Below are 24730 nucleotides of genomic sequence, written 5' to 3'. Positions count from 1 at the left end.
TACCGGAATAAATATACATAAAATATATGGAAATGATGGAGCATGAAATATTGATTTAATGAAATGATTGATATATATACTTATGAAAAAAAACGGTAAGAGAATGATATGTTTCATGACATGTACATATATGATTGTCTTTGATATGTTGATACAAGGAAATTATGTAAGTAAAGACAATTATTAAACTCAAGTGTGACATGTCGAGAAAATAAGTATATCAATGTTGAATTTATATGAAATATGTGCAAGTATACTAACAATGATGTTGTTTGACACTTAGACAAGTACCAAGCTATTGATTGAATGGTAACATGTTTAATTATAAGGAGCATTGAAATGGTAAGTACTTAGATGAAAATAAAATTTAAGATTTTGCGAAAATTTTTTTAATCCTGATTTAATTCCAGTTGGTTTCTAGTGTATGTTTAGGGCTTCGAGGGCCCAATAGAGAGACGTTATGATTATTTTCAAAATCTAAATAATAAATGACTCAGAATTATCTAAAAATGTTCAGTAAACTCCGGTAATGCCTCGTACCCTATTCCAGCAATGGATACGGGTAGGGGGTGTTACAAATGGTCAATAGTTGAGTGATTATAGTGTAATTTACCCTATTAATACTCTTATAACCTGTTTGGTTGGCTGTAATGCTAAACCATTACAGCCTTATTTAGTGGCCCAACCCTATTCCATTGTTTGGTTGGCTGAATAGGCTATTACATCCATATTTCTTACAGCCTTATTCAAGGCAAAATCACCGTTTACAATTTAGCACTCCCCCAAGGGAATACCTATTCAACGTGAAAATTGTCCAACTTTACCCTTCTCACATCTGAGCATTTTCTCCTTCTTTCGTTCTACCCTTTTCCTTCTTTTCAGTCTGATTCCTATTTCTTTCCACCCTTCTCCCTCTTTTCAGTTTGATTCCCATTTCGTTCCACCCTTCTCCTTCTTTTTCACCTATTTCCATCGATTCTCAGTATCCTCAAGCTCTGATTGAAATCAGGGTCAACGGTTTCAATTTCCTCTCAATAAAAACGCAGCTTGAAATTTCGACTTCTGTGTGAGAGAAAAGGGCAAACGATCCAACACCCAGATGTTAAATCGGTGTTGAATCGAGTGAAGCAGTTCGCTGACAAGGTAATTTTGCTTCGTCTTAATTAAGACCTCCCTTTTCGTTAACTGTCCCAGATCCCCAAGAATACACTTTACTTAATCAAGCTATTCTCTATTACTCGTTTGTTTGTAAATTGCATCTCTTTTTCCTTTTTTCAGCCAACATTGGGGCAAATAGTTAGGCAGAAACTGAGTGAAGGTAGAAAGGTAATCTACATATACTCCTTAATACAATAAGCAAAAGTTTGGTGTTTATTTTATTTGTGTCCATTGTTTTCTAGAAGAAGGATTCTTTTATATGTTATTAGATTTGGAAGGACAAAGATAGAAATGAGGATTCGTTCTTTTGCTCGTTCAAACTTTTATTGATTTACTTTTTTTAGGATATTTTGCTCTATTAACCATGCTCCTTTGTAATGATTAATAACTGATGCTCGGGGGAGGAGGGAGAAGAGAAAAAATGGTGAAAATTCAACTTCTAAAAGTCTTCCTACACCCTGAATGTGCACTCAAGACTTATATGACATGCCTTGGTTAACTGACAGGCATTACATTTTATAGCCATAACAAGCTGCTATATTAGTACTGAGGGAGAATCTGTTTAATTGGTTGTGCACAATTACTTTTTAGTCTTTATATAGGATACATGAGCCATTAAACACTGCTAATTAACTTCTCATATAAGTATTGGTAACTTCAATTGAACTTTTCCAGGAGCAGCATATAACTTTCTAGCTTGCTTGTACTAAAAATTATATATAAAATACGTACTTTTCGTAAACTTCATCACTACAAAAGTTGGACCAAGACTAAGAAATTCCCATAAAGTCTTGGCATTCAGATGTCCATCATTGAATGCAATGATTGTAAGACCTTAAAAAAGAGAAGCAAGCAGCCCATAAAAATATTTAAGATGTAATGATAACCATGAATAATTTAGCTTTCATTTGAAAGAGAAAATTCTACTCAAAGATAAGAGAAATCTAGAACTCTATTGTAGCACAAAACATGAGTGAACATAGACAGATTCAAAGATCAAAGGAAGTGTGATAAAAGATGCTAAAATAAGAAACAAGAATCAGGTAGTTTCCAATTTTTCTCTGTAGATGGCAGAAGATAGATATTGACAGATGGGGCAATTTGAAAGAACTATAGAATTAAATGAAAATTGAACTTTTGGACATTAGAAAAGTGGCTACGGCCTAAACTACCATCTAATAGAATAAACTAAATAAGCAGAGAAAACTATGAGTGCTAATAGCTCTTTCAGTTCCAAGTATTTCAGTACTTTGTCATTTCTCTAATGCATTTGTTCAGAAGGGATACTCTGGACTACATCAAAGGGAAAATAAAAATTTCCCCATTTTGGATGCTGCGGGTGAACAAACTATGTCAAGGGTAAATGTTCTTCTCTAGGGACCCATTTTGGTGCGCCAAAACTAATTTTGTTACGACTATATTGTTATTGCTTGTATTCTCTTGCCTATCATTATTTTATATCTGCAACTCTTTGGTGTGAAATGTTAGATCCATGGTAATTTACAAAAATTATTTATATTAAAATTATTTTTCCTATTTTGGAAAAAACTCGTGTCCAACATTTTCATTTGTTGAGTTGAAATTAAGAACTGCCCTAGTAGCCAAAAAACACAAACATAATTCAATGATCAAGAACAGATAATGTGCTCATAAGCTTTGTTTTAAAAATGGCTTAAGATGCGTATATATATATGTAAGATTCTTTTATGAGTGCATATATGGATGGAGAATTTGGTTTGGGGATTTGTTTAGTGCTAGTATTGCTAGGATAGAATGGGATCGGATGTCACATCTTTGCTTTTTTGTAATTGAAGTTGAACTATCGCATGTCTATGTGGAGAACATAAATATGATATTGATTGAATTGCTTCTTTTGTTATCGGTGAGAATCATATGAAAAATGTTATTTTCTCAGAATCATCATCACTTTAAATGTTGCTTTTTTTTGTTTATATATAAAATTAAAATGCATTTGTGACATGATTAGATGAGACATGTAGCATACAATTCGAAAACGTTTAGAAAACTACGAGTGCTAATAGCTCTTTCAATTCCAAGTATTTCAGTACCTTGTCATTTCTCTAATGCATTTGTTCGGAAGGGATACTTTGGACTACATCAAAGGGAAAACAAAAATTTTGTTTTTGTACCTATTAGAGAAAGACTCAATGATCTAAATTCTAACACCTAAATAAGGAGATTGCTAAGAGGAGAGGGCAAGGGAGAGACGGATAAAGATGGATATGGATATTATTGACTTCTATAAAAGAATATAATTAGAATAAGACCAGAATAGCAGAAAGGAAAATATATTACACACATATATTACGGGAAGTTCTATTTGCATGGTTAGCCGGTTTCAATTTGATTGGCACGAGGTACATGGTTTGGTCCTCGTAATATAATTGCTTGCTTGTACTAAAAATAAGCTATTTGCATGCTTAAAACTTTCTATCCATGGTTGGAACTTTCTGATGCTTTTTAATCCTTGTACCAATTGCTATTGAGTTGCAGATCAGTATAACATCATGTTAGCTTGAGGAATTGTTTTATGCTTCTCATATTGCTATTGAGTTACAGATCAGTATAACATCCGTTTGACGCCTTTTTTGAATCTTTAAGTAATCATTTGTATAAATTCTGAGATATTAAGAATGAACAGTACGGTTTAATAATGTTGTGTTTTCTTTGGCAGAATTGACTTCAAGATAAGGACCATAGAGCTTGATAAAAAAAGGATCAAGTTACAAATACTGCTGGGCAAGAGAGGTTCCGTACAATAATTATTGGGTATTGTTTTGGGTATTGTTTTGCATAAATCTATTATTTGCATAATTATTGGGAGGAATAATACAACTTTTTAAATATAAACTATCAAATAATATTGCTAACAAAGATAGTTTGAAAGAAGATTGATAAGTAAGATCTTTGGTATTATATAAAAGATTTGTTTTACCATTTATGAGGATTGATGTAAGTAATGAGAATCCCTAAGATATTTCATCAAGATGACAAGATAGATGTAAAGACCAAGGGCAAATATAAAAGATAGATGTAAAGGCCAAGGGAAAATATAAAATAAATTGCAATTTGCACCTTAAAAGAAAGGGAAAGAACTATTTTGGCATATATGCCTTCATATCAATCTTTTGTTTTTTCCTCAATTAACATTCTTACATGTATTTTTATTATACTTTCTCCTCAAATAAATAATGAGTTCGTATTTGATATACTAATAATATTTTTTTTATTTCACAAACAATTTTAAAAAATTGTCACGCATCTCTTTTTTTAACATTTTGTTATACTTTTTTAAGACACTTGTTAATTTGTTAAAATACAAAACAAAAGATTATAAATTTATTAAAATGTATTTTTATTAAAAATTGTGAATTGAGTTATACATATATATATATATGTGAAACAATTATATATATTTATTAGTACCTTATTATTTCATATCTTTGTTATGGAATATTATTTATAAAATATCTAAAAAATAATGATCTTATTTCATGATTCAAAAGTTTACACTCATGTGCTTTATCTTATTACTTATATCATTATTATAAAATTTTCAATTCCATGTAAAATATTTATAACGTTTCAATGACTACATGTAAAATGTTGAAAGTGATTTAACAACTATAAGTGAAGAAGTATAAGTATTGAGTTATGTTTCTTAGTTATTAAAATTTGTGCCTCTTAAACTTATTTCAATAATTATATCTATTGTTAAAAGATGTGAGTATTTAAATAAATATTTATTTGGATAATTGTATTTATATAAATAAACATGAAATTCTTTGAAAATAAGATTGAATTTCAGTTGCAATAAACTTTAAAACTTTGAAAATGATATTATTATTATACACTAGTAAATGCTTGATAAATTATTCTTATACATAAGCAAATATATTTTTAAACAAACTTATCCTATTTATTAATATGTATTGTTCATTTTTTCTTTGACAGTTTGTTATTGCTTCATCTTCTTATTTGGCTTGTTTGATTGCTTCCTCACCCAGAGTTGAGCATCTTATTTAGCTGCTGATATTATTGAAGAAATAAATGATGAGGATGTAGCTGCTACAAATACTCATGAAGAACGAAATGATTTCCATGGATCTGAAGCTGATGTCTCTTTGGATGACATGGATCTTTCAGTTACACAATCGCAACCAGAATCGCAACAAGCAAGAAACCAAGGTGATTCTGCATTTTCAAAGAAGAAAAAAAAGATTTCTGATGCAAGTGATTTTTCTACTTCATTTAATGATGCTGCCGCTTTATTGGCGGAAAATATACGAACCATTGGCCTTGAAATCAATGAGAGTATTGCATCCAAAGTGGTAATTCAACAAAAGTCAGAAATGACCATTCAAGAAAGTGCTCTGAAATTATATCCAACATTATGTGAAGTGGAAGGTTTAACTGAGGATGAACGCTATCGAGCATTGAGCAAAATTCCAGATCACCCAACGCAAATGCTCATTTTCTTTGGTTTACCTTCTACTGTGCGATTGGAATGGGTCAGAAGATTTCTTGCTGACTGTCGTAACCATTTTTTGAAAACAGGATCGACTTGATTTTGAAAACGAAAATTAAAACGGGAGTCGTCACCGATCCTTGTTAGGTGTGATCATATCACCTTCATTTTAATAAAACATTTTAGTTTACTAAAATAGCATTTTTGGTCTACGAAACTCAAGGGAACGGGATCGGGAGTTGGTTACGTGCGAGGAAGGATTAGCACCCTCGACACGCCCAAAAATTGGTACCAAATTGATTAGTTAATGTCTTGATGTTGAAAATGGAAAATCGGAAATGGATTTGAAATACGATCTTTTCTATTAATATTGATTTTAAAATTCTTGAATTAGCTTGAATCGATTGTTTAAAGATTTCCTTATTCTCGAGATATCGGAGTATCACATCCCGTAAGTTAGGACACAATACCATGAATTCCCGAGCACAAAGTCTTCTTTTAATGAGAATTTCATATGTTTTAAAACTAGAAAAGGATATTTAGCTATTTAGAAACAACGAGAAAATCGAAACCTCGTAAATTAGGGCACAACTCCTCAATATTTCAAAATGCATAACATTGCCTTATTTGGAAAATTTTGTTTTTGAATAGTAGCGAATACAATATTTAAACGACGTGTATTTGTTAGATTAAAATAAGGTGATTTATTGGATAAATGTATTGGGGTCTAATTTGAGGTAATGATATGAAATGAAGTATAGTGCGACATAGAACAAGGATCCACGCATAAAATATTCCACAAGCGCATGGCAATAATATGAACGTGAGTAAGCAAATTTACATACATGCAATAGCAATAATTCCACAACATACATTATTTAACATTAAGCTTAATAAATATAGAAATGAAGCAATAGTATGAAACAACTTAAATCAAATAATAAGATGATCTTAAATATAAAATATACGTGAAAAAGGTTTAAGATAAATACTATAAAAGCAACTTAAAGTAAATAATAAAAATAATTTTAAAACCATTAACTCAAAGTCTAAAATAAGTAATATGTAAAAATAATTTTTTTTAAATAACATACATAGTATATATAAAAACAACTTAACATAAATATATGCATATAACGAATAAATAATGTATAAAGAGTTTAAGATAAAAACATAAGGAAATTCAAAATAAGTGATCTATACAAAAAGAAGTTTAAGAACAAACATTCTATAAACTTAAAAATAATAAGCCATTCAAAAATAATATATAAAAAAGGTTTAAAATAAATAAATAAAAAGCAAATGTAAAGTGATTAACATATATATAATAATTCAAAATGACTTATATAAAAAAAAGGGTTTAAAATAAATGATATGTAAGGTGATTTAAGACAAATAATAAAAATAAGTTTAAAATGAATATTATGTAGTGAGAAATTTAAAGTAAGTAACGTAAAAAAAATTTTAAAAATAAGTGGTACATAAAAAATAGATAATACATATAAAAATTTGAAATTGATAATATAGGGAAAAGAAATTAAAGTAAACAATAAAACAATTTAAAATGAATAATACATAAAACAAGTTTAAAATAAATAATGTATAAAGCATTTTAAAATCAATAATACACAAAGCAAATTAAAGAATGACATATATGAATAGTTTTAAAATAAATAATAAATAAGTTAATTTAAAAGTAATTAATAAGAAGTTTAGAATATATGATACGTAAAAGAATTAAAAATAGACAATATATCTATACTTTATAATAACGATTTAGATATAATATATAAAGGATTATTAGATATACATAATACATAACTGAAGAATAAACAACGTAATATAATTTGAAATAAGTATATAGCAAAGCAGTTTTGAAATAATAACAAACATATAGAAACTTGAAATGGATGGTGTATATATACAAATATGATAAGTAAGGATTATAAAATAAATAATACATACATAAAGTAAGTTGAGGTAAAGTAATATTTAGAATAAACAACATATTAAAATGAGTTACAACAAACAATAATGATATGAACAAACAGTATATTAAACAAATTAAGATAGATGTAAAGAGAATAAATTAAATGGATTTAGGATATAGATAAAAACAAATCAAAATTTCAGGGTATAAATTTGAAATAATAAAAAAGGGGGCCACCAGGGATTAAATTGAAACGCGCTGAGACTTGCGAGGACCAACTGTAGTAATGTCCCAAGTCTATACGCCGCGTTTCATTAACCCAGATCAGGGACCAAATCAGAGAGGGGATAAAATAATCGGGCTAGATTTAAAAAGAAAAAAAAAGAAATCGGGACTAAATCGAATATTAGGAAAAGGGGGAGGGACCAAAGTGGGTAATTTCCCATTTAAGGGAAACATGCGGACCCCCCTTTCTAAACGGCACCGTTTTGTAGCCTGATAAAAGGCCCCAAATTTTTGTTTGTTTCATTTTTTCTTAGTGTTTTAAAAAAAACAACAGAGAGCATTCCTTCCCTCTCTCTCCCTTTTCTAATTTTCCCATTTGGCTATGGTAATATGCCCATCCTCGCCGGACCGCCGCTCCTCCATCGTAGATGGTGGTCGGTGAGTCGCAAAACGGTTCTTTTAGTCCCGTTCAGACCAGATCTAAAGGTCTAGTCCTTTATTTGTGACAAAAAGACGAATAAATAGGACTTTGGTCCTTGTAGCCAGCCTTAAAAAAGCTGTGAGGCCCTCGGCGCCGGCGAAACAACCACGACGACGGAGGACGTGAGGCTACTCAGGTAAGTTTATTTCTTCCTTCTTTATTTTGAAAGATTTTTTGTTAGAAAAAATAAAAAAATAAAAATAAAAATGAAAGAGGCAGAGACGAAAATAGATAAAAAGAAATCCACCTTTCGAAACTTCTGTTCTTTTTGATTAATCTTGCTTGTAAATGTCTCTAAAAACTTACAGGAGAGTAGATCCGGGCTTTTAAAGCCATTTACAGTTGATTCCCTTTTATTTATTTTTTTGTTTTTTTGCTCTTTATTTCTCTGCGCTCGCATGCTTCTTTCTCTGCTATTGTGCTTGTTTCAGATGTCAGACGACGCGTGGAGGGCGACTGATGGAGCAACGTGCGAGCAGACGAAGAGGCGTGGGGCGGTGGCTGAACGTTCCTAGGGTTCTGCTGATATTTTTTTGCATTAGATTGATAGTTTGGGCTGTTTATTTTGGTTTAAAATTTTGTTTTTTGGTTTTGAGTCATGGGCATCGGGCAAATTTAAGCCCGACCATTAAAAATCATGGTTGTGTTGATATTTTGATAACTTTTTGTGTTTGTAATATTTGGATGGTATAATGACATGATAGAATGTCATTACAATATTGTAACTTTTTTATGTAAAATTTTAAAACATATGGATTATGACATAAAAATTAATGAAATCATATAACTTTTTGTTAATATATGAATATTATGCTTGGATGTAAAATATAATTCTCAAGTTATTTATTATTTTTTTAGCAATGAGTTATTTATTACTTCTAATATTTAATTATTTTTTATTATAGAATAATTAAATTATTTGTTTTAGTAATGATATTTTAGCACATTAAATATGTATTGCAGTTTAAAAATAATAAAGTAGATTATGTATATTTTTATAGTATTATATATTTTGATTTTTCAATTCATATAATAACAATTATATTAATAATGTTATTAAATTATATTTTTTTATTAAATCATTTTCAATAATAATCTTATTAAAATTTAATAACAATAACAATAATCATCTACTTTAAAAAAAATTCTACTAAGACTATTCTGGTCATTTTAATTTTTTTCCTTATGCTATTACAACATCATTCCATTCAACCGAACACAAGAATACTATTACAGTTCTATTGCATTCCATTCAACCAAACAGTTGAATTACTTATTACAGTTCTATTTCACTACAGCTTTATTCCATTACAGCTCTATTCAATTACAGTCCTATTCCATTACAGTAAACAAAAAGTAACTAAAATACTAATAATGACAACAAGAATAATAAAAAAAATTGAGATTGAAAATAAATAAAAAATAAAATCAAAATTCAAGTAAGAGTCGAAATTAAAAACAAGCATGAGAAACTCAGAACAAGATTGAGGTTTGCTTATTTTGTTCATTAAGTAACTATTTAGTTCGTAAAGTAGCTGAACCCCAATATTAAGAAACTATAAAAAAAATGGATGGGAGAGTTGAAAATTTGGGTTGGGTAAAATCATCGCCAGTACCAAGCGTCCAAGAGATTGTGAGAAGCGATTCTCAATCAGTTCCTGAAAGATACGTTCATGAAAATAATAAGGATGGTCCTATTGTTTCTCTGGATTCGGCTAATTCACTTCAAATTCCTGTCATAGATTTCTCTTTTCTAGCCAAAGGTGATGAAGATGAAGTCCATAAACTACACCTTGCTTGCAAGGACTGGGGTTTTTTCCAGGTAAATCCCATATCTCTACTTATATATATATTTTATCTCCACTTGGGTTACCAATTCAAACGGAAACTAATTTTAAACACAGACAATAAATCATGGGGTGAAAGAGGAGATCCTGAGGAAGATGAAAGCCGTAGTAGCAGCTTTCTTTTGAACTGCCAATTGAAGAGAAAAAGAAATATGGCAAGGCAGAAAATGAAATTGAAGGATATGGGCAAAACTTTGGAGTCTCTCAGCACGAAAAGCTTGATTGGTCTGACATGATTTATTTAAGCACTCTCCCTTCTCAAAACAGGAACTTCAAGTTTTGGCCCCTCTCTTTACCAGGTTTCAAGTATGTAACAATCCCATGTAGATCCCCGAAAGGATTGATAATTCGTGTGTCTATATCATTTCAAGTATTACATACTTGTAACAAATCTTATGTCGTGTTGATTTTCCTATGGATTGTAGAGAAGCACTGGAAGAATACTCGAGAGAAATGCAAAAGATAGGTGAGGAAATCCAAGCAAACCTTTCAGTTTTAATGGGGTTAAAAAGAGATGAGTTGAAAAGTTCACAAGGGGAACTTAAACAGGGCATAAGAATTAATTATTACCCAACATGTTCAAGGCCCCATCTTGTTCTTGGGGTTAGCCCTCACTCAGATGGCACAAGTTTCACTTTGTTGCTGCAAGATGATGATGTCAGTACTGCTCTCTAAATCAAGCACAATGCAGGTTGGATCCCTGTTAAACCTATCCCAAATTCACTTGTTCTCAACATTGATGATGCCACTGAGGTAATATATATACGTCATCATTCTTAATTTCGATATTCCAATTCGGTTCACTGGAGTTCAACTCCATAACCTTTTTATTTTTTTATTTTGGTTCAGATTCAAAGCAATGGAATGTATAGAAGCATTGAACATAGAGTCATAACAAATGAGAAGAAAGCAAGAATATCAATTGCAACCTTCATGTTTCCAGATGATGAGCAAGAAATTGGTCCACTTGAAGCAATGATAGATGACCAAAATCATCCCAGATTGTATAGAAACATCAAGTATGTTGACTATATTAGAGAAAAATTTTCTAGGAAAATGGAAGGAAAGGTCCACATTGAATTTGTCAAGCTACACAACAAGTGAACACTAGCCATCTTTTTTTTTCCCTTGAACTAAATTGATATTACTAAATTAAAATTAAAAAAATGGTATAGAAAAATATAAAAGTAGGCTTTGATGTAAGATTGTAACCAAGTCTATTACATATATACATGAGATAGAATAAAATAATATTTATTATTATCATTTTTGTTGTTCTTCACTTTTTTGTCTCTTTCTAAAAGAAAACAAAACAAAGTTGTAAGTGACGAAAATTATGAAAATAACTAAAGTCAGTTTTAATTTTCGTTAATAATTCCAACCAAATTTATAGGTTGTCAAAAACCGACAAAGTGGAGTTATGAATACAATCCAAGTTTTACTTTAATATAATGTTGGAAAACTGAAGCTGAACAATTCTTTATCCAAAGTGGATTATAATCCTTATAAAAACAATTAAATTTATGATATAGATGAAAAATATTATGTAAATTTTATTATATTAAAAGAAAACCCTCTTATAAAATATATAATTGATTTTGTATATGAAAGAGTATTTTAATAATTGCATGACTGATTTGAGCATAATTGATCTGTAATATTAACTTAATAAGATATTTGGTGTCCGATTTATCCTTACGTATTAGATTACAACCCAAATAAAAACAACTTTCTGATAGAAAATGGGTTGTGAAATTTCTTCTTTTTCTGTATGAAAAACAGTAACAGTGAAGAAAATATGAGAAGATATTAAAAGAGGTAGGAAAGGCCATGGTATTACAAATAATAAAGAATTAATTTGGATTTCCTTAAATTTCATTCAACAATTTATTTTACTACAATGCTTTATAATAATTACGTGAAACTATAACTTTGACAAGCTTTTGATGGTTTCCCAATCTACCTAGAAAACGGCATATACGTTGTTGATTGGCATGTTTCAACATTCGGTTTTGCTTTTATCAGACAGAAAACTGATAATTTGAATTTCTGAAGACTTGACATCGGATCTTATTGAGTAGTGGTTAATGCTCTTGTCACACATCCATTTGACTCGGATTTTGAATCATGTCATCCCCATTCCCACACCCCCAATATTGTATAGAAAAAAATAAAACATGACCTCAGTGGTCATACGAAGTAAAGAAACACCCGGACCATCACATGTATTAATAGCAAAATGTTGTAATTTCACAGTGACCTGCCCTTGGAGATGAAGAAGATTAGCATCAGCCAGCCGGCCAGCAGAGGAGGGAAAGAATCACAAGAAGCAAGTAAATTGGAAAGTGATAGATGATTGTGATGGTTATGTCTGTTGGGATCATATAAGAATAAAGTTAAATAACAATAGAATTCTTATTTCAGACTTTAGAGAAAACAATCTCATTACTTGTAAGAATCAAAATCAGCTTTTCTGCTGTTAGAAATGTCACTTCGTTTTCAAATAACAATCTACATGTCCTTGCTGGCTGCTTCCATCATATTGATTTTGAACACTCCTCATTATCATATGATCCCTAACAAGTCACCTCGGAACCGATTGACCAAACTCTATGCCAACACAGAATGCACTCAATCAGAATGTTATCAGCAGAAACCATTCTACAATGTGAAAATAAAGCAGAGATGATGATAATAATATCACTTAATCCTAATCAACAAACAAGTGCAGCAATCTAATCTCAATAAGATAATATTTATGAATGGCATTAATGAAATCTGGTTTTGAACTTATGTTAATAGAATAGCTAAGGACACTTTCCAGAAGGTTTGTACAAACTTATAAATATACCAAAACTTCAAATAGTTATTATGAATAGATCATCTAAAGTAGTTTCAACAGTGTTCAATCTATAAAACTCAAATGAAGAATAGATGACAGGTCCACCACCGAAAACAGCTACATGTCTCACGTACCATCAATTCCATCTGGGAAAAGGAGCAGCTATGTTACCATCATGGACTAGATCACTCATAATGAATCACTTTTAAGTGCAATAAATCTAAGTAAATATATGATTCTACAAAGGTGATTTAACCATATCCTGACCTCTATTACAGAAATATTTAGAATGCATTCACTCGGTCTAAATGTATCTACTACACTTGAGGATAGGTTAACGATCCACCCTAATGTTTAAACAGATAGGGAAAAGAAGAATTTGCAAAGAATGAAGCAATTGTAGGACAAAGCTGGATGGAAGAGGTCAGTGGGGTGGCAGATGCTACTTGTAAATCTTGATGTTATATCTTTCCCTATATAGCATAAGCAAGTCTAATTATCAGGAAGGCAGGAAGAAACAATCCAATCACTGCACAAATGTGGGAATAAGAGTAAGTGTTCATTCCCACAAGGACAAGAGAAAGCGATGAGTTAGGTCTAACAGAGGCTTTTCTTTGCTGAAAATAGGAAGAGTATAAAAAATGGAACTGATTTAGATTATAAAAATACAAACGTAAGACTAAGGCTCTATCCTGACATAATTAAATATTTTTAAGATCACTAAAAAAGCACTCATGATTTCGTACTTGAGAATGAGGATGAGCCTGTCACTGTAAATTCCCACTTTATTTCTCTTATTGAACTTATGTGCCTGCAGGAACCAAATATTCAGGTCAGATATCTTTAAGATACATTATGAAAGTGCCAGCCCCATTTCATAGACCCTATTTTGTTTTGCTCAGATAAGACAAGTTCAACGATCTGATAGCCTCCACAAGTTTTGAGCAACAAAAGTTTTGAAAGTTACTTCTAATTAGCTATGTTATACAATAGGAACTGCCACCTTTAACCTCAACCAACTACTATAAGGATCAGAGATGGAAAGCATTTGTGATATGATATCCAAGCAGCATCCAAAATATAAGCTGAGACCAGATCATTCAATTCATGAAATCTTGCATCTTAAAAATATATCCATATAATCTTTGCAGTCCTCTTTTTTACTAATAAGCCTGAATTTGATAAAAACATGTTTATAAGGGTACATGAATTGCCTATCCATTTCAAGGTGAGTATTTGTCAAATACCCTAGAAGGAAAGCTACCTCTACGCCTAACTGACTAACTCAATGAACAGCTATGAAGATACAAGTTTATGCATCTTTCCAATAACTCACTTTCTAGAAAAAACATAATATTCCTTGGTTTTTGATAAGTGCATGGTCTACAGTCTACTGCAAATACTCAGCTCAAAGACAGAGAAATAGAGATTTTGCAACTCGCTTCTTACTTCTACAGGGATGAAGGAAAGCGTTTTCAAAAAGTATGAAATATGAAGAATTCAAAAATAAAAATGGCATTGATCAAATACATTAATTTGAGTTAGTGTTAGTTAGAAATTGCTCTGTTTGATCAATATGATCTTGCTATTAACCTTAAAGCGTTCAACCACAATTATAACACACAGAACATTTTCGAGGCTAAAGAAAAAAAAAACAGAATTCTTATGTTAACATCTTAATTCCTGAAACAATTGAACTAGGAAAAAAGAATTATTCAGTTTAAACAGAAAATTCAATACCAAAAGTAAAAAAGATGAAATAATAGCAGATATATAATATCATATTAATAGTAAGAGAAGCAAAAAGAAAAAAAAAGCAACTCACTATAGAAAACAGATAAAACAGTACTAGAGGCCGGGATAGGTGCAGCAGAGTGTACCCTGAGAAAGAGCCCGGCAACTCCTCGATGTTGTGCTTAGGCATGAAGTCATCCTCGCCACTGCCACTGCGCTGTGTAGCGGCAACAGTGACTGCACAGATCCCAGCTCCGATGGACACCTGCCATCATAAAAAGAACAATAGTTGAACTTTAAGTAATAAAGAACTGGTAATGCTCTATTTATAAAACGAAAAAATAAGTGAGGAAAACAGAGAAATGAAATTTAGAAAACCAAAAGCAAAAAAAAAAAAAAAACTGCTGTACCTGGAGGAGAAACGGCGAAGAGGAGATATGGAAGGGGAGGGGAGAGGTGAGGAAATGGAGGGAGCGGCGGCGGATCTGGAAAAAGAGGATTTTGGACCGTTAGATCTAACAGCGGATTTGATGAAGGGTGATGATCTACTGATGAATCTGTTGCAAATTGAAGCCATTGGGAAGAAAACTTTTTGAAGGAGATGGAGAATTGAAAAACTTTTGAGAACCTCAGAACAGCAGGCAGGGTTTAGGGTTTTAGCGATATGAAGTATCTGATGCGATCAAATGTTAGAACGGGTCGGGTAACCGTTTGGAGTGGTAATTGTAAAAAAATAAAATAAATAAATAAGCTCGGGTTCTTTATTCCCTTGTGGATTGAAAATTGGTGTAAAAATGAAAGTTCCTAGGAGAAATTTTGATATGGGATAAATTTTTTTAAAATAATTAAATAAGGTTAAATAATAACTTTTTAAGATAAAAAAAGATAGTTTATTAAATATTTTTATTATAGATTACATTAAGATAATTAAAATAAAAATATCCACACAAAACAGTCATCTGAATTGAGTTACCAAAAAGTAAAAGAGCTTATAATATTATTAGCCTCTAATATGTGAAAGTTATAGACGAATTTTTTTTAATCAACTACAATACGTAACATGTTAAGTCTCCATTAAATAAAAAACACATAATGCCTATATCCTAAGATGTCGAATTGTTATTCATCAAATTATTAACTTTCATATCCATAATCATCTAATGATCATAAAATCTTCAAAGGTGTAGACACCTCGTCTATTTGGAAAAGGTTGGATTAAATTACCCTTTCTCAATCTCTAAAAATAACTTGAGGAAAAAGCCTCAATAGCTTGTGATATTCTAGTCCAAGCATAAAAAGGCTTATCAATCACCTTGGCCTCAAAGATATTACCATAAGAAAAGTACTTGGCTTGGAAAACCTTGTAGTATAAAGACTTCTTATGATGCATAAAATATATAATCTTTTAAAATATCAAATAAGGGCTAAATATTTCAAGAGCACTCAAATAAATTTTTTTCAGATGTTGTATATTTGACTCAATTATCATGTGTTATATTCTAAACACGACAATATTAATTTTATGCTACAAATTAGATGAAGTGCATGAAAAGCCTTTATTGAACACATTCAAAAAAGTTTGGCTCTTATTTGCTCATTTAAAAATGTTTTATCCTTACATGATAAACCCCTCATGGATTTAACTCTAAATTGAGCATTTAATAAAATCGCTATTTCCAAATTTAGGCATCTTTTAAACTTAGGGTTAAATCACAAATTGAGACTTAAACTTGATAATTTTTTTCATATTAGGGTTTAAACCTTTTTTTTGGTCCAAGTTAGGCCTAAAAATGGCAATTGTTCTTCCATTGGATCTTGAACTTTTTTTTTGTCTAAGTTAGTTCTTGAAAACCTAAAGTTTATCCCCCAGTGTAGGAACTATTGTCAAGTTTAGGCTCCAATATGAAAACAATTGTCGAGTTCAGGGAAAACTTAGACAAAAAAAAAAGATTCAAGCCCTAATATGAGAAAAATTTGTCTAGTCTTACCCCTAATGTAAAAACAATTATTAAATTTAAGATCTAACTTAAACTAAAATATATTGAGGCCCTAATACAAAAAAATTTACCAAGTTCAGGTCCCAAATAATGATTTAACCATTAAATTTATGTGAAATACAGTAAAAAAGCAAGAAGAAATGAGATGAAAAATTCTTTTTTACTTCCATTTTTTAAATAATTCTTTTATACCAATAATTTTATACATTTTTAGGTTTGAATTAGATTTGGACATTTGTGTGTTTTTTATTGTATATTTTTATTTTATATTTATATATTAATAATGAATATTATATTTTAATACATGAATGCGTTGTCTGTACTGGGTGTTTCTATTTTAAATTATTTATTCATTTTAAAAATTTTCATGTTTTTCTCACACAAATAAGGAAAATTAGATTTTATTTCTAACAATCTATTAAATGAATTCGGGTAAGTGTGTAATGTAAATGTTTATATAACAAAAACAAATGTTCAAAATTTAAAATTTATTGATTTAATTAAGTTAAAAATTATGATGAAAATTTTAAACTCCTCCTAAGTTTTAAAATATTTTAAATTTACAAAATATTAATATATTATCAATTTAGGGATTTTTTAGCCTAGTCATCTATTTAGATATTAAATGCAATATCACATATTTAAAAAATAATATTCTTAAATTTAAGTGACACTATTTTGTCCTAGATGGTGCAGGTCAAATGGAGCGGTCCTACAATGGGCTTCTTCAAACTTAACAAATCCTGAGAAAAGTGGTACTGCTACAATCATCATAAATGAGAAAGTAGAATGGGTAAAAGGATCATATAGGAACATCCCATCAGCTACTAACGTCTACACTCAGCTGTGGGCACTCAAAGGTGTACTTACCTTATCATTGCAGCGGAATATTTTTAATTTAGAGATTAAACTTGATGCTGATTGTGATTAAACTTATCCAAAATCATGAGACTAACAATATTTTCCTTGTTGCACTTGTTAATGACTGCAGGTTACTCGTATCTAAATTTGAGAAGACCTCGCTTTCGTATATCTACAGGAAGGGAAACCAACGTGTTGATATGATGGCTTGATTAGGGAGCAGTTTTGAACAGTTACAGAATTCTAGCACCTTTTGTTATAATTATCTTTTGTGTGCTTGTAATGATCTTCCCGAATGTATCAAGGCTCTGTTGAAGTTCGATGCCTATGGTCCTATTTGCAATTTAACCATTTTCTAATTTTTGAACTTCTCTTTTAAAATATATAAGTGAAATAATTAATCAAGGTATTTTATATATGCTCTATATCATATACGAATCAGTATTTAATACTTAAATTAACGATTAAATTGAAAGAAAAATTAAACTAATATAATATTAATACTTTAAAATTTTAATTAAATCATTTTAAAACTAGTGATTAAATTAGAACCTTAATAGTTTTGTTAGAAAATATCTGATATTAGCCGAAATTTTATTATATAACAAAATATACATATTAAATATAAATATATTTAAAAAGTTGAACAACACAAGACTGAGGCGTTCTACTGAAATAAAACGAACGAGTCTGTTTTCTTTAGTCTGTTTTCTTTACTTGCATATTTGTGATCCGACTAAATAAATGACCCCAACAACTAAGGGGCAGTTCTGCATTGCTTTTCAAAAGCACTTCTGGAAGAAAAGCTGTGCAGAACAAGCTACTTTTGGCTGAAATTTTTAACTTTTCAGAAGTGTTTTTCAAAAGCACTCCTGAAAAGGATAAGCTAAAATTTTTAGCTTTTCCTCTCTCAAAATGCTTAATTACTTTTTCACCCCTCCAATAACATAGTACTTCCCTTTTTTTTCTTGGTACTTAATTACAAATGTGTTAAAATCATTAATTAAAAATAAAAAATATTTTTTAAAATACTAATTACAAATATTTAATAGTTATATTTAAATATTTAAAATATAGTTTATATATTCTAATTAAATTTTATAAATAATTAATATTTATTGCTTAAAAATATTTAAAATTTATATTTTATATATTAAAATATTAACAAGAAGTTATAATAATTTTTTTATATTCTTACTAAAATATAATAATATTAACTAATTTAAATATTATTTAAATGTATATTTTCTTGATAATAACATGTCTAAAATGGACATTTTATTTCTCAAAAGTACTTTTTGAAGGCAATGCTAAACACTCAAATTTTAAACCAAATTTTTCAAAAGCACTTCTTCAAAAGTACTTCTCAAAAGCATTTTTCCACAGCACTTTTCAAAAGCATTGCCAAACTAACCCTAAGAAAGAAATGTCAAAGGAATCAGAAGAATGGGTCAATGGACCCCAATTGAAGGAAAAGGTTTTTTTACCCAACTCACTCAAAATAATTAATTATTTACGAAAATAACCTAAGTTAAAACTTTTGTACGAAAATGACTCGTTCTCCACAAAATTCGTTGGTGTCACCTGACACACCGGCAGCACTGCCTCCCAATTATGAGTCAATCATTACCTCATTTTTAAAATTTTTTTTGAGTGTCGCCATTGTTTCTGGCGGCATCAGTCTGTATTTTTCAAAATACTTGTTAAAAATACGTGTATTCAAGGAGGGAAAAAATATTTTTTTAATGGGTGTCGCCGGTCTGTCAAGTGGCACCAGTCAATAAATTAAAAAAAAAGTTATTTCTTTTGTGTCACTAGTGTGTTAAGCGCATCAGTAAGAATTTAATAAAAAAAAGGTGAAATAGAAAAAAAAAGTTGAAAAGAAACAGTTGAAATAGAAAAAAAAACCAAAAAAAAAAAAGAGGGAAGTCCTTGACCGATGTGCGCTTCATAGGTGGTTTTTGTTTTCTTAGCTTGTCAATGTCGCCATCAGTGGATAAAATATTATTTAAAAAACAATCTTAGATGAGATAAGAGTAAGAAAAAAAGATATGAGAGAAAGATAGAAGGACAAGAGCGAAAGAGATATGAGAGAAAGATAGAGAGACGAGAGAGGAAAAGTCAAATATGAAAAATGAAAGAGGATAACAACTATGTAAAATAGAGATATGGAAGGGAATAGAGTATCAAATTCTCTATTTTTCATAAAATATTCAATTTCCTTTCATATCTCTATTTTACATAATTGTTATTCTCTTTTCTTTCCCATATTTGATTATCTATTTTCCATAAAATATTAAATTTCCTTTCATATCTCTATTTTTCATATATGTTATTCTCTTTCACTTCCCATATTTGATTCTCTATTTTCCATATACTCTTTTTCTTTCCCATTCGAATTTCTATTCTTCTTCGCAATTGAAAACCCTAGCCACCGCACTCACTTGTCCTTTTTGTTATTTATTTATTTATTTTTCTTTTACTTCTTATTTTCAATTGAAAACGTTAGCCACTGTACTCAATAGCCACCGATGTCATCGTTTACAGTGGCCTTTTGTGCCAATTTCGACACCAAAGAAGAGATTTCCTCCTTCTCTTTGACTTTTACGATTCAAATCTCCCAGTAATCGGCTCCAAATCTTTTAAAACAATGGCCATAGTTTTGAACTACTCTTTCTACAATGATTTTTTTTTAAATATCACCGATGTTGAATGACATGACGGCAACACCTAAAAAAATGTTATTTTAAAAAATTTTAACGGATGCTGCCTGACATACCGACGTCACCCAAAAAGAATTTTTTAAAACAAAATTTCTTTTTTTCCCTCCTTGAATACCCATATTTTTTACGAATATTTTAAAAAATAAATATAAGTGTCGCATGGCACAGCGGCGATATCCAAAAATAATATTTTAAAAAAACCAATAATTGAGTCATTATTGAGGAATAATGCCGCCGATGTGTCAAGCGACACCAACAGACACTATGGAGAACAAGCCATTTTCATACATAAATATCGACTTAAATTATTTTAGTAAATAATTAATTATTTTAGGTCAATTAGATTGAAAAAAAAAACGAAGGAAAATATACAACTAACGTCAATAATGGAAAATAGGTGCAATAAATTAAATCTAATGCTTTACCTTCGTTCTATGTTATAATTCTTATTGATTAAATAATAACTAAAATTCCTATATGTACAATTTTTTTTATTAATCTTGAGAGCCATATTTGTAAATAATAATTAAAATTTTATCGAATAATAGTATATAAAAAATAATGAAAAAAATGCCGGACCTTCAAAACATTTGTTTTTATATGAAATATCATGGTTTGTCTTAGAAAAAAAGCCAGTTTTGAAAAAGAAAAACAGATATTTAAGTTTTTAAAATTAAAATATTACCCATCTTATTAAATATGAATTTAAAACTCTTTTCATATCAACAGCTTTAGTGTAAAGTCCACTGACCGATAGCTCTAGGATCAAACCAAAAAAAGGGCAAAACTATATCTATTTTCCCTGATCAAAATTAAATTTTGTTTGTCACCTTTCAAAAGTTACATAATTATCATTAAAATGATCGAAATATTACATTTTGATCAATCATTCATTAACTTTTGTTGAGAGGATAACGTGGCATGTTAATTTAAAGAGTTAATAATTAATTTAGCTCCTGAACTATAATTAAAATATTAATTTGATATTTTTTAAAATTTTCTTAATAATTCTAAAAAATTTAAAGGGTAAACTATTCAGATAGCCACTCAAGTTTTAATGCGTTCCTATTCTGGTCTCTAAATTTTTTTTTGTTAATTTAGTCATTTTCGTTAGATTAATTGTTATTTTTAGTCACTCCACTGTTAAAATGCCTTGGTCACTGAACAAAATGTTGATGTTTTAGTCTTTTGATTGATATAATAACAAATTTAACCCTTAATACTTTACACATTCTTTCAAGTTAGTCTTAATTCTAAAAAATTTAACAAATTTAACCCTTAATGCTTGCACATTTTGTCAATTTAGTCCAAGTTCAAAAAACTATAATTTTAAAACTAATATATATATATAATTTATTATAAAAAATTTAAAAATTTAAAAGAATTATTTGGTTGCGCTTTGATTGCAGATGAAACGATTTATACTTTTATTTGGCTGATGCAAACTTGGTTTATAGCAATGAGGGAACAGGCTCCGCTAGTGATGCTTACTGATCAAAACAATGCCATAAAAGCAGTTGTGACTATTGTATTTCCTGCTACACGCTGTTGTTTCTCTTTATGGCATGTGTTGGAAAACTTACCGAGGCATCTTGTATACTTTTTTATATATTAATATATATTAATATTTTATGTTTTATGTTTTTTTTAAATAAATTATACATATTTTCAAGTTTTTAAAATTATAATTATTTTGAATTTGGACGAAATTGACAAAATATGCAAACATTGAGAGTTAAATTTGTTGAATTCTTTTATATTTAGGAGTAACTTGACAGACTGTGTAAAGTGTTAATGGCTAAATTTATTATTATACCAATCAAAAGATTACCACATCATCATTCCGTTTAGTGATCAAGGCATTTTAATGATGAAATGACTAAAAATGGCAATTAATTTAACGAAAGTGACTAAATTAACAAAAAAATTCAGCAACCAAAATAGGAACGCATTAAAACTTAAGTGACTATCTGAATAGTTTACCCTTTAAATTGTTTAGAATTATTATTAAGAAAAAAATTAGAAGTATCAAAATGATATTTTAGTTATAGTTCAAGGGCTAAACTAGTTATTAACCTTTTAAACTAACTTGTCACGTCATCCTTTTAATGGAAGTTAATGGATGAGTGACCAAAATATAACATTTTAATAACTTTAATGACAATTATGTAACTTTTAAAAGTTAAATGACTGAAACGTAATTTTAATCTAATGTCAAAGACAATTGCTGTAATTTACCAAAAAAAATCAGTAGCAGTAGTCAAAAAACATCATGATTCAAGTAAGCCTCCTTTATTCATAACTTAAAAACCTTATTTTAAGACATAATCATCAAAATAAGGCAACTACACCTTTAATTAATTAAATCAATCTCTCTTTCTTTCCCTTTATTCACTCCCAATGGGGACTTTGAATGTTACCCATGAACCTAAGCAGCGCCATTGAAACTCCGCTACTCTCCATGATCCAATCCATCACCTTCGGTTGACAATTTCCCCTTCCCAGCCACATCTCTGACACACACGTACATATTTGGTCAACCCTATTATATCTAAGGGTGCTTCGAGTGTTGGCCGAGTATCTTTAGCGGTTTTATAGGATTTCCATTGCATGTGTAGTGTTTACGTAGTGAGTTAACATTGCTATTTGTAATTAAATTCTTTTGACAACCAATTCATTCATCTCATGTTATCACTGATCACGTGCGTTCCTACATCGCTGTTCTTAATTAATTATTCAGCTTCATATGGCTCTTTTTACTCAATACTATATATGATATTAGTTATAATAAGTGAGGCATCGGAGCATTTAAATTGCATGCACGATTTGTCTACCAATATAGTTGACATTTGATCAGCCTTCCCCCCCTATTATGGCATGGCTCTGATAAGTGCTCTTATGTTAATTAAAAAGGCTTATAAGTTCGATTATATAGGAACCCCCCCCCAAAAAAAAAGATTGAATGGAGTTTGTTATGCTATAATAATATAAAAATCAGTTCCTTAAGTATTAAAGATGAAGTTAAAAAATTGTTATAGAAGGTGAGAGATAAATCATTAATTATTGAGAGGTGAAAGTGTAATTTTACTATTATAATAACATGTAATTTCATTAAAATTTAAGGGATTAAATGACAAATTTATCGTTACTATTGCGTGAACCCTTATCTTTGTCCTTGCCTAGTACAAACCCAATCCGATTTTGTACAATGTCTAGCTACTCTTACGAGCCAACAATAAACAATGGGTACATGTATTATCCCTCCGCGAGTAAGGTTGAGCGTTCGATCGAATCGAGTAAAAAAATTTTGAGTCAATTGAGTTCACAAGTCCTATTTTGTCATCCTAACTTAATTTGAATTTTTTTCGAATCGAGCAGAGTGAAATGAAATTCGATTTGGGTGAAATTGTTCGAGTTAAATTAAAAAAAATAAAATATGTCAAATAAAAATATTGTTACAGTATAACTAGTTTCATGTTAGACCACATAAATTTGAAACCATATATATTTAAAAAAATTCAAAGAAAAAAAATGCTTGAGTGTAATATATTTGAATTATTAATTAAGTCCAAAAATTATTATTTTAGAAAATTTTAAAATTTCAACTTTTTAATGTATTCTTTTAAGAATTTTTAAAATTTTTTTAAAAATATAAAATTTAAAAATTTATATATTTTTTGAATTTTTAAAAAATAATTTAAATATATTTTTTGTAATTTTTGTTGTGAAAGACCAATTTACTTATTTTCAAAGTTGATAGGGATCAAAAGAGCATTCAAATTATTCGAATTGTGAAACTCAAATCGTGTTATTCGAGTTGATTCGAATAACTCGATTCGATTAATTCGAAAACGTTTTCGATTTTTTCAAATTGAATCGAGTTTTGCTTACTCCTATCCGCGATGACCTCATTCTTTTATCTCATCTTCATTTTATGCATCCTTATTTGTTTTGCTTTTCTTTATTACAAAGCCCTTGAACCGATTTGACATCGGAGGGCATATTGAAGTACAAACGCTAATGCTCCAAACTCATGTTCATCTTGAAGGAAGCCGAGAGTAATTTGAAATAACATTTTAGGGTAATGGAGAAAGGTTTACAAAGCTGAGGGAGTAAGTTAAAAAGATGATAAGGGAAAATGATGGTCGCATACAAGTAAGCCAAGAGAAATGTAGTAGAGACATAAGTCGGTTTCGTTTTAGTTTTCACCAGCTAAAGTTGTAGATATTGGATGCAAAACTGTCATGAAATTGTCTCACGTGCAGCTCAAAACACTCTTTATTTTTTACTTCTAGTTTTAACAATGACAGCAGCAACCAACATGATTAGTTGATAAAAAAATGTCGTTTTTAAATAGATCATGATTTCATGAAGGCTTTTTAGCTTTTGTCGAGACAAATCAATTTCTTGAGTTAAGTGGGAATGTAATCAATACATATGGGT

The 24730-nt window shown here is 29.8% G+C and overlaps 1 protein-coding gene, 2 long non-coding RNA genes and 1 pseudogene across 9 annotated transcripts; 3 read left to right on the top strand and 1 right to left on the bottom strand.

The window, feature by feature from the left end:
* The first annotated feature begins 777 nt into the window (after nucleotides 1–777).
* Nucleotides 778–6047, top strand: LOC107934073 (uncharacterized). 3 transcript variants are annotated; one of them, XR_005899812.1, is made up of 5 exons: nucleotides 778–1143; nucleotides 1279–1326; nucleotides 2437–2517; nucleotides 3854–3948; nucleotides 5187–6047. It is a non-coding gene; the product is annotated as an uncharacterized lncRNA (long non-coding RNA). The 3 variants fall into 3 exon arrangements; XR_001693803.2 differs by lacking the exon at nucleotides 5187–6047 and having other exon boundaries at nucleotides 3854–4116; XR_001693802.2 differs by lacking the exons at nucleotides 2437–2517; nucleotides 5187–6047 and having other exon boundaries at nucleotides 780–1143; nucleotides 3854–4116.
* A 1546-nt stretch (nucleotides 6048–7593) lies between these two features.
* Nucleotides 7594–9053, top strand: LOC121204631 (uncharacterized). Its single transcript, XR_005899811.1, has 2 exons — nucleotides 7594–8419; nucleotides 8715–9053. It is a non-coding gene; the product is annotated as an uncharacterized lncRNA (long non-coding RNA).
* Nucleotides 9054–9469: 416 nt separating this feature from the next.
* On the top strand, nucleotides 9470–11366 carry LOC107934085 (S-norcoclaurine synthase 1-like; annotated as a pseudogene).
* Nucleotides 11367–12492: 1126 nt separating this feature from the next.
* Nucleotides 12493–15419, bottom strand: LOC107934078 (protein NONRESPONDING TO OXYLIPINS 2, mitochondrial). 5 transcript variants are annotated; one of them, XR_005899809.1, is made up of 5 exons: nucleotides 15117–15415; nucleotides 14798–14971; nucleotides 13719–13783; nucleotides 13107–13118; nucleotides 12527–12740 (listed from the first exon to the last, which is right to left on the bottom strand). XR_005899809.1 is itself a non-coding variant. In XM_041074855.1 (4 exons), the coding sequence occupies exons 1-4, from the start codon at nucleotides 15281–15283 to the stop codon at nucleotides 12715–12717; spliced, it is 324 nt and encodes a 107-aa protein (XP_040930789.1). In that variant the 5' UTR covers nucleotides 15284–15417; the 3' UTR covers nucleotides 12493–12714. The 5 variants fall into 5 exon arrangements, 3 of the variants coding, with proteins under 3 accessions (XP_040930789.1, XP_040930791.1, XP_040930790.1); XR_005899810.1 differs by having other exon boundaries at nucleotides 14853–14971; XM_041074855.1 differs by lacking the exon at nucleotides 13719–13783 and having other exon boundaries at nucleotides 12493–12740; nucleotides 14853–14971; nucleotides 15117–15417.
* Nucleotides 15420–24730: the final 9311 nt, after the last annotated feature.

The sequence above is a fragment of the Gossypium hirsutum genome, chromosome A08 (assembly GCF_007990345.1).
Source record: "Gossypium hirsutum isolate 1008001.06 chromosome A08, Gossypium_hirsutum_v2.1, whole genome shotgun sequence".
Lineage (NCBI taxonomy): Eukaryota > Viridiplantae > Streptophyta > Magnoliopsida > Malvales > Malvaceae > Gossypium > Gossypium hirsutum.
The sequence above is the reverse complement of the archived record's forward strand: the minus strand, read 5'-3'. Positions and strand labels throughout refer to the sequence as shown.

Bases quoted from the DNA above. Each gene is read 5' to 3' on its own strand.
- LOC107934078 (XM_041074855.1), bottom strand. From the start codon at position 15,283: ATGGCTTCAATTTGCAACAGATTCATCAGTAGATCATCACCCTTCATC. The intron at 14,972-15,116 runs GTACAGCAGTTT...TTATGATGGCAG, and splicing joins CTTCGCCGTTTCTCCTCCAG to GTGTCCATCGGAGCTGGGAT.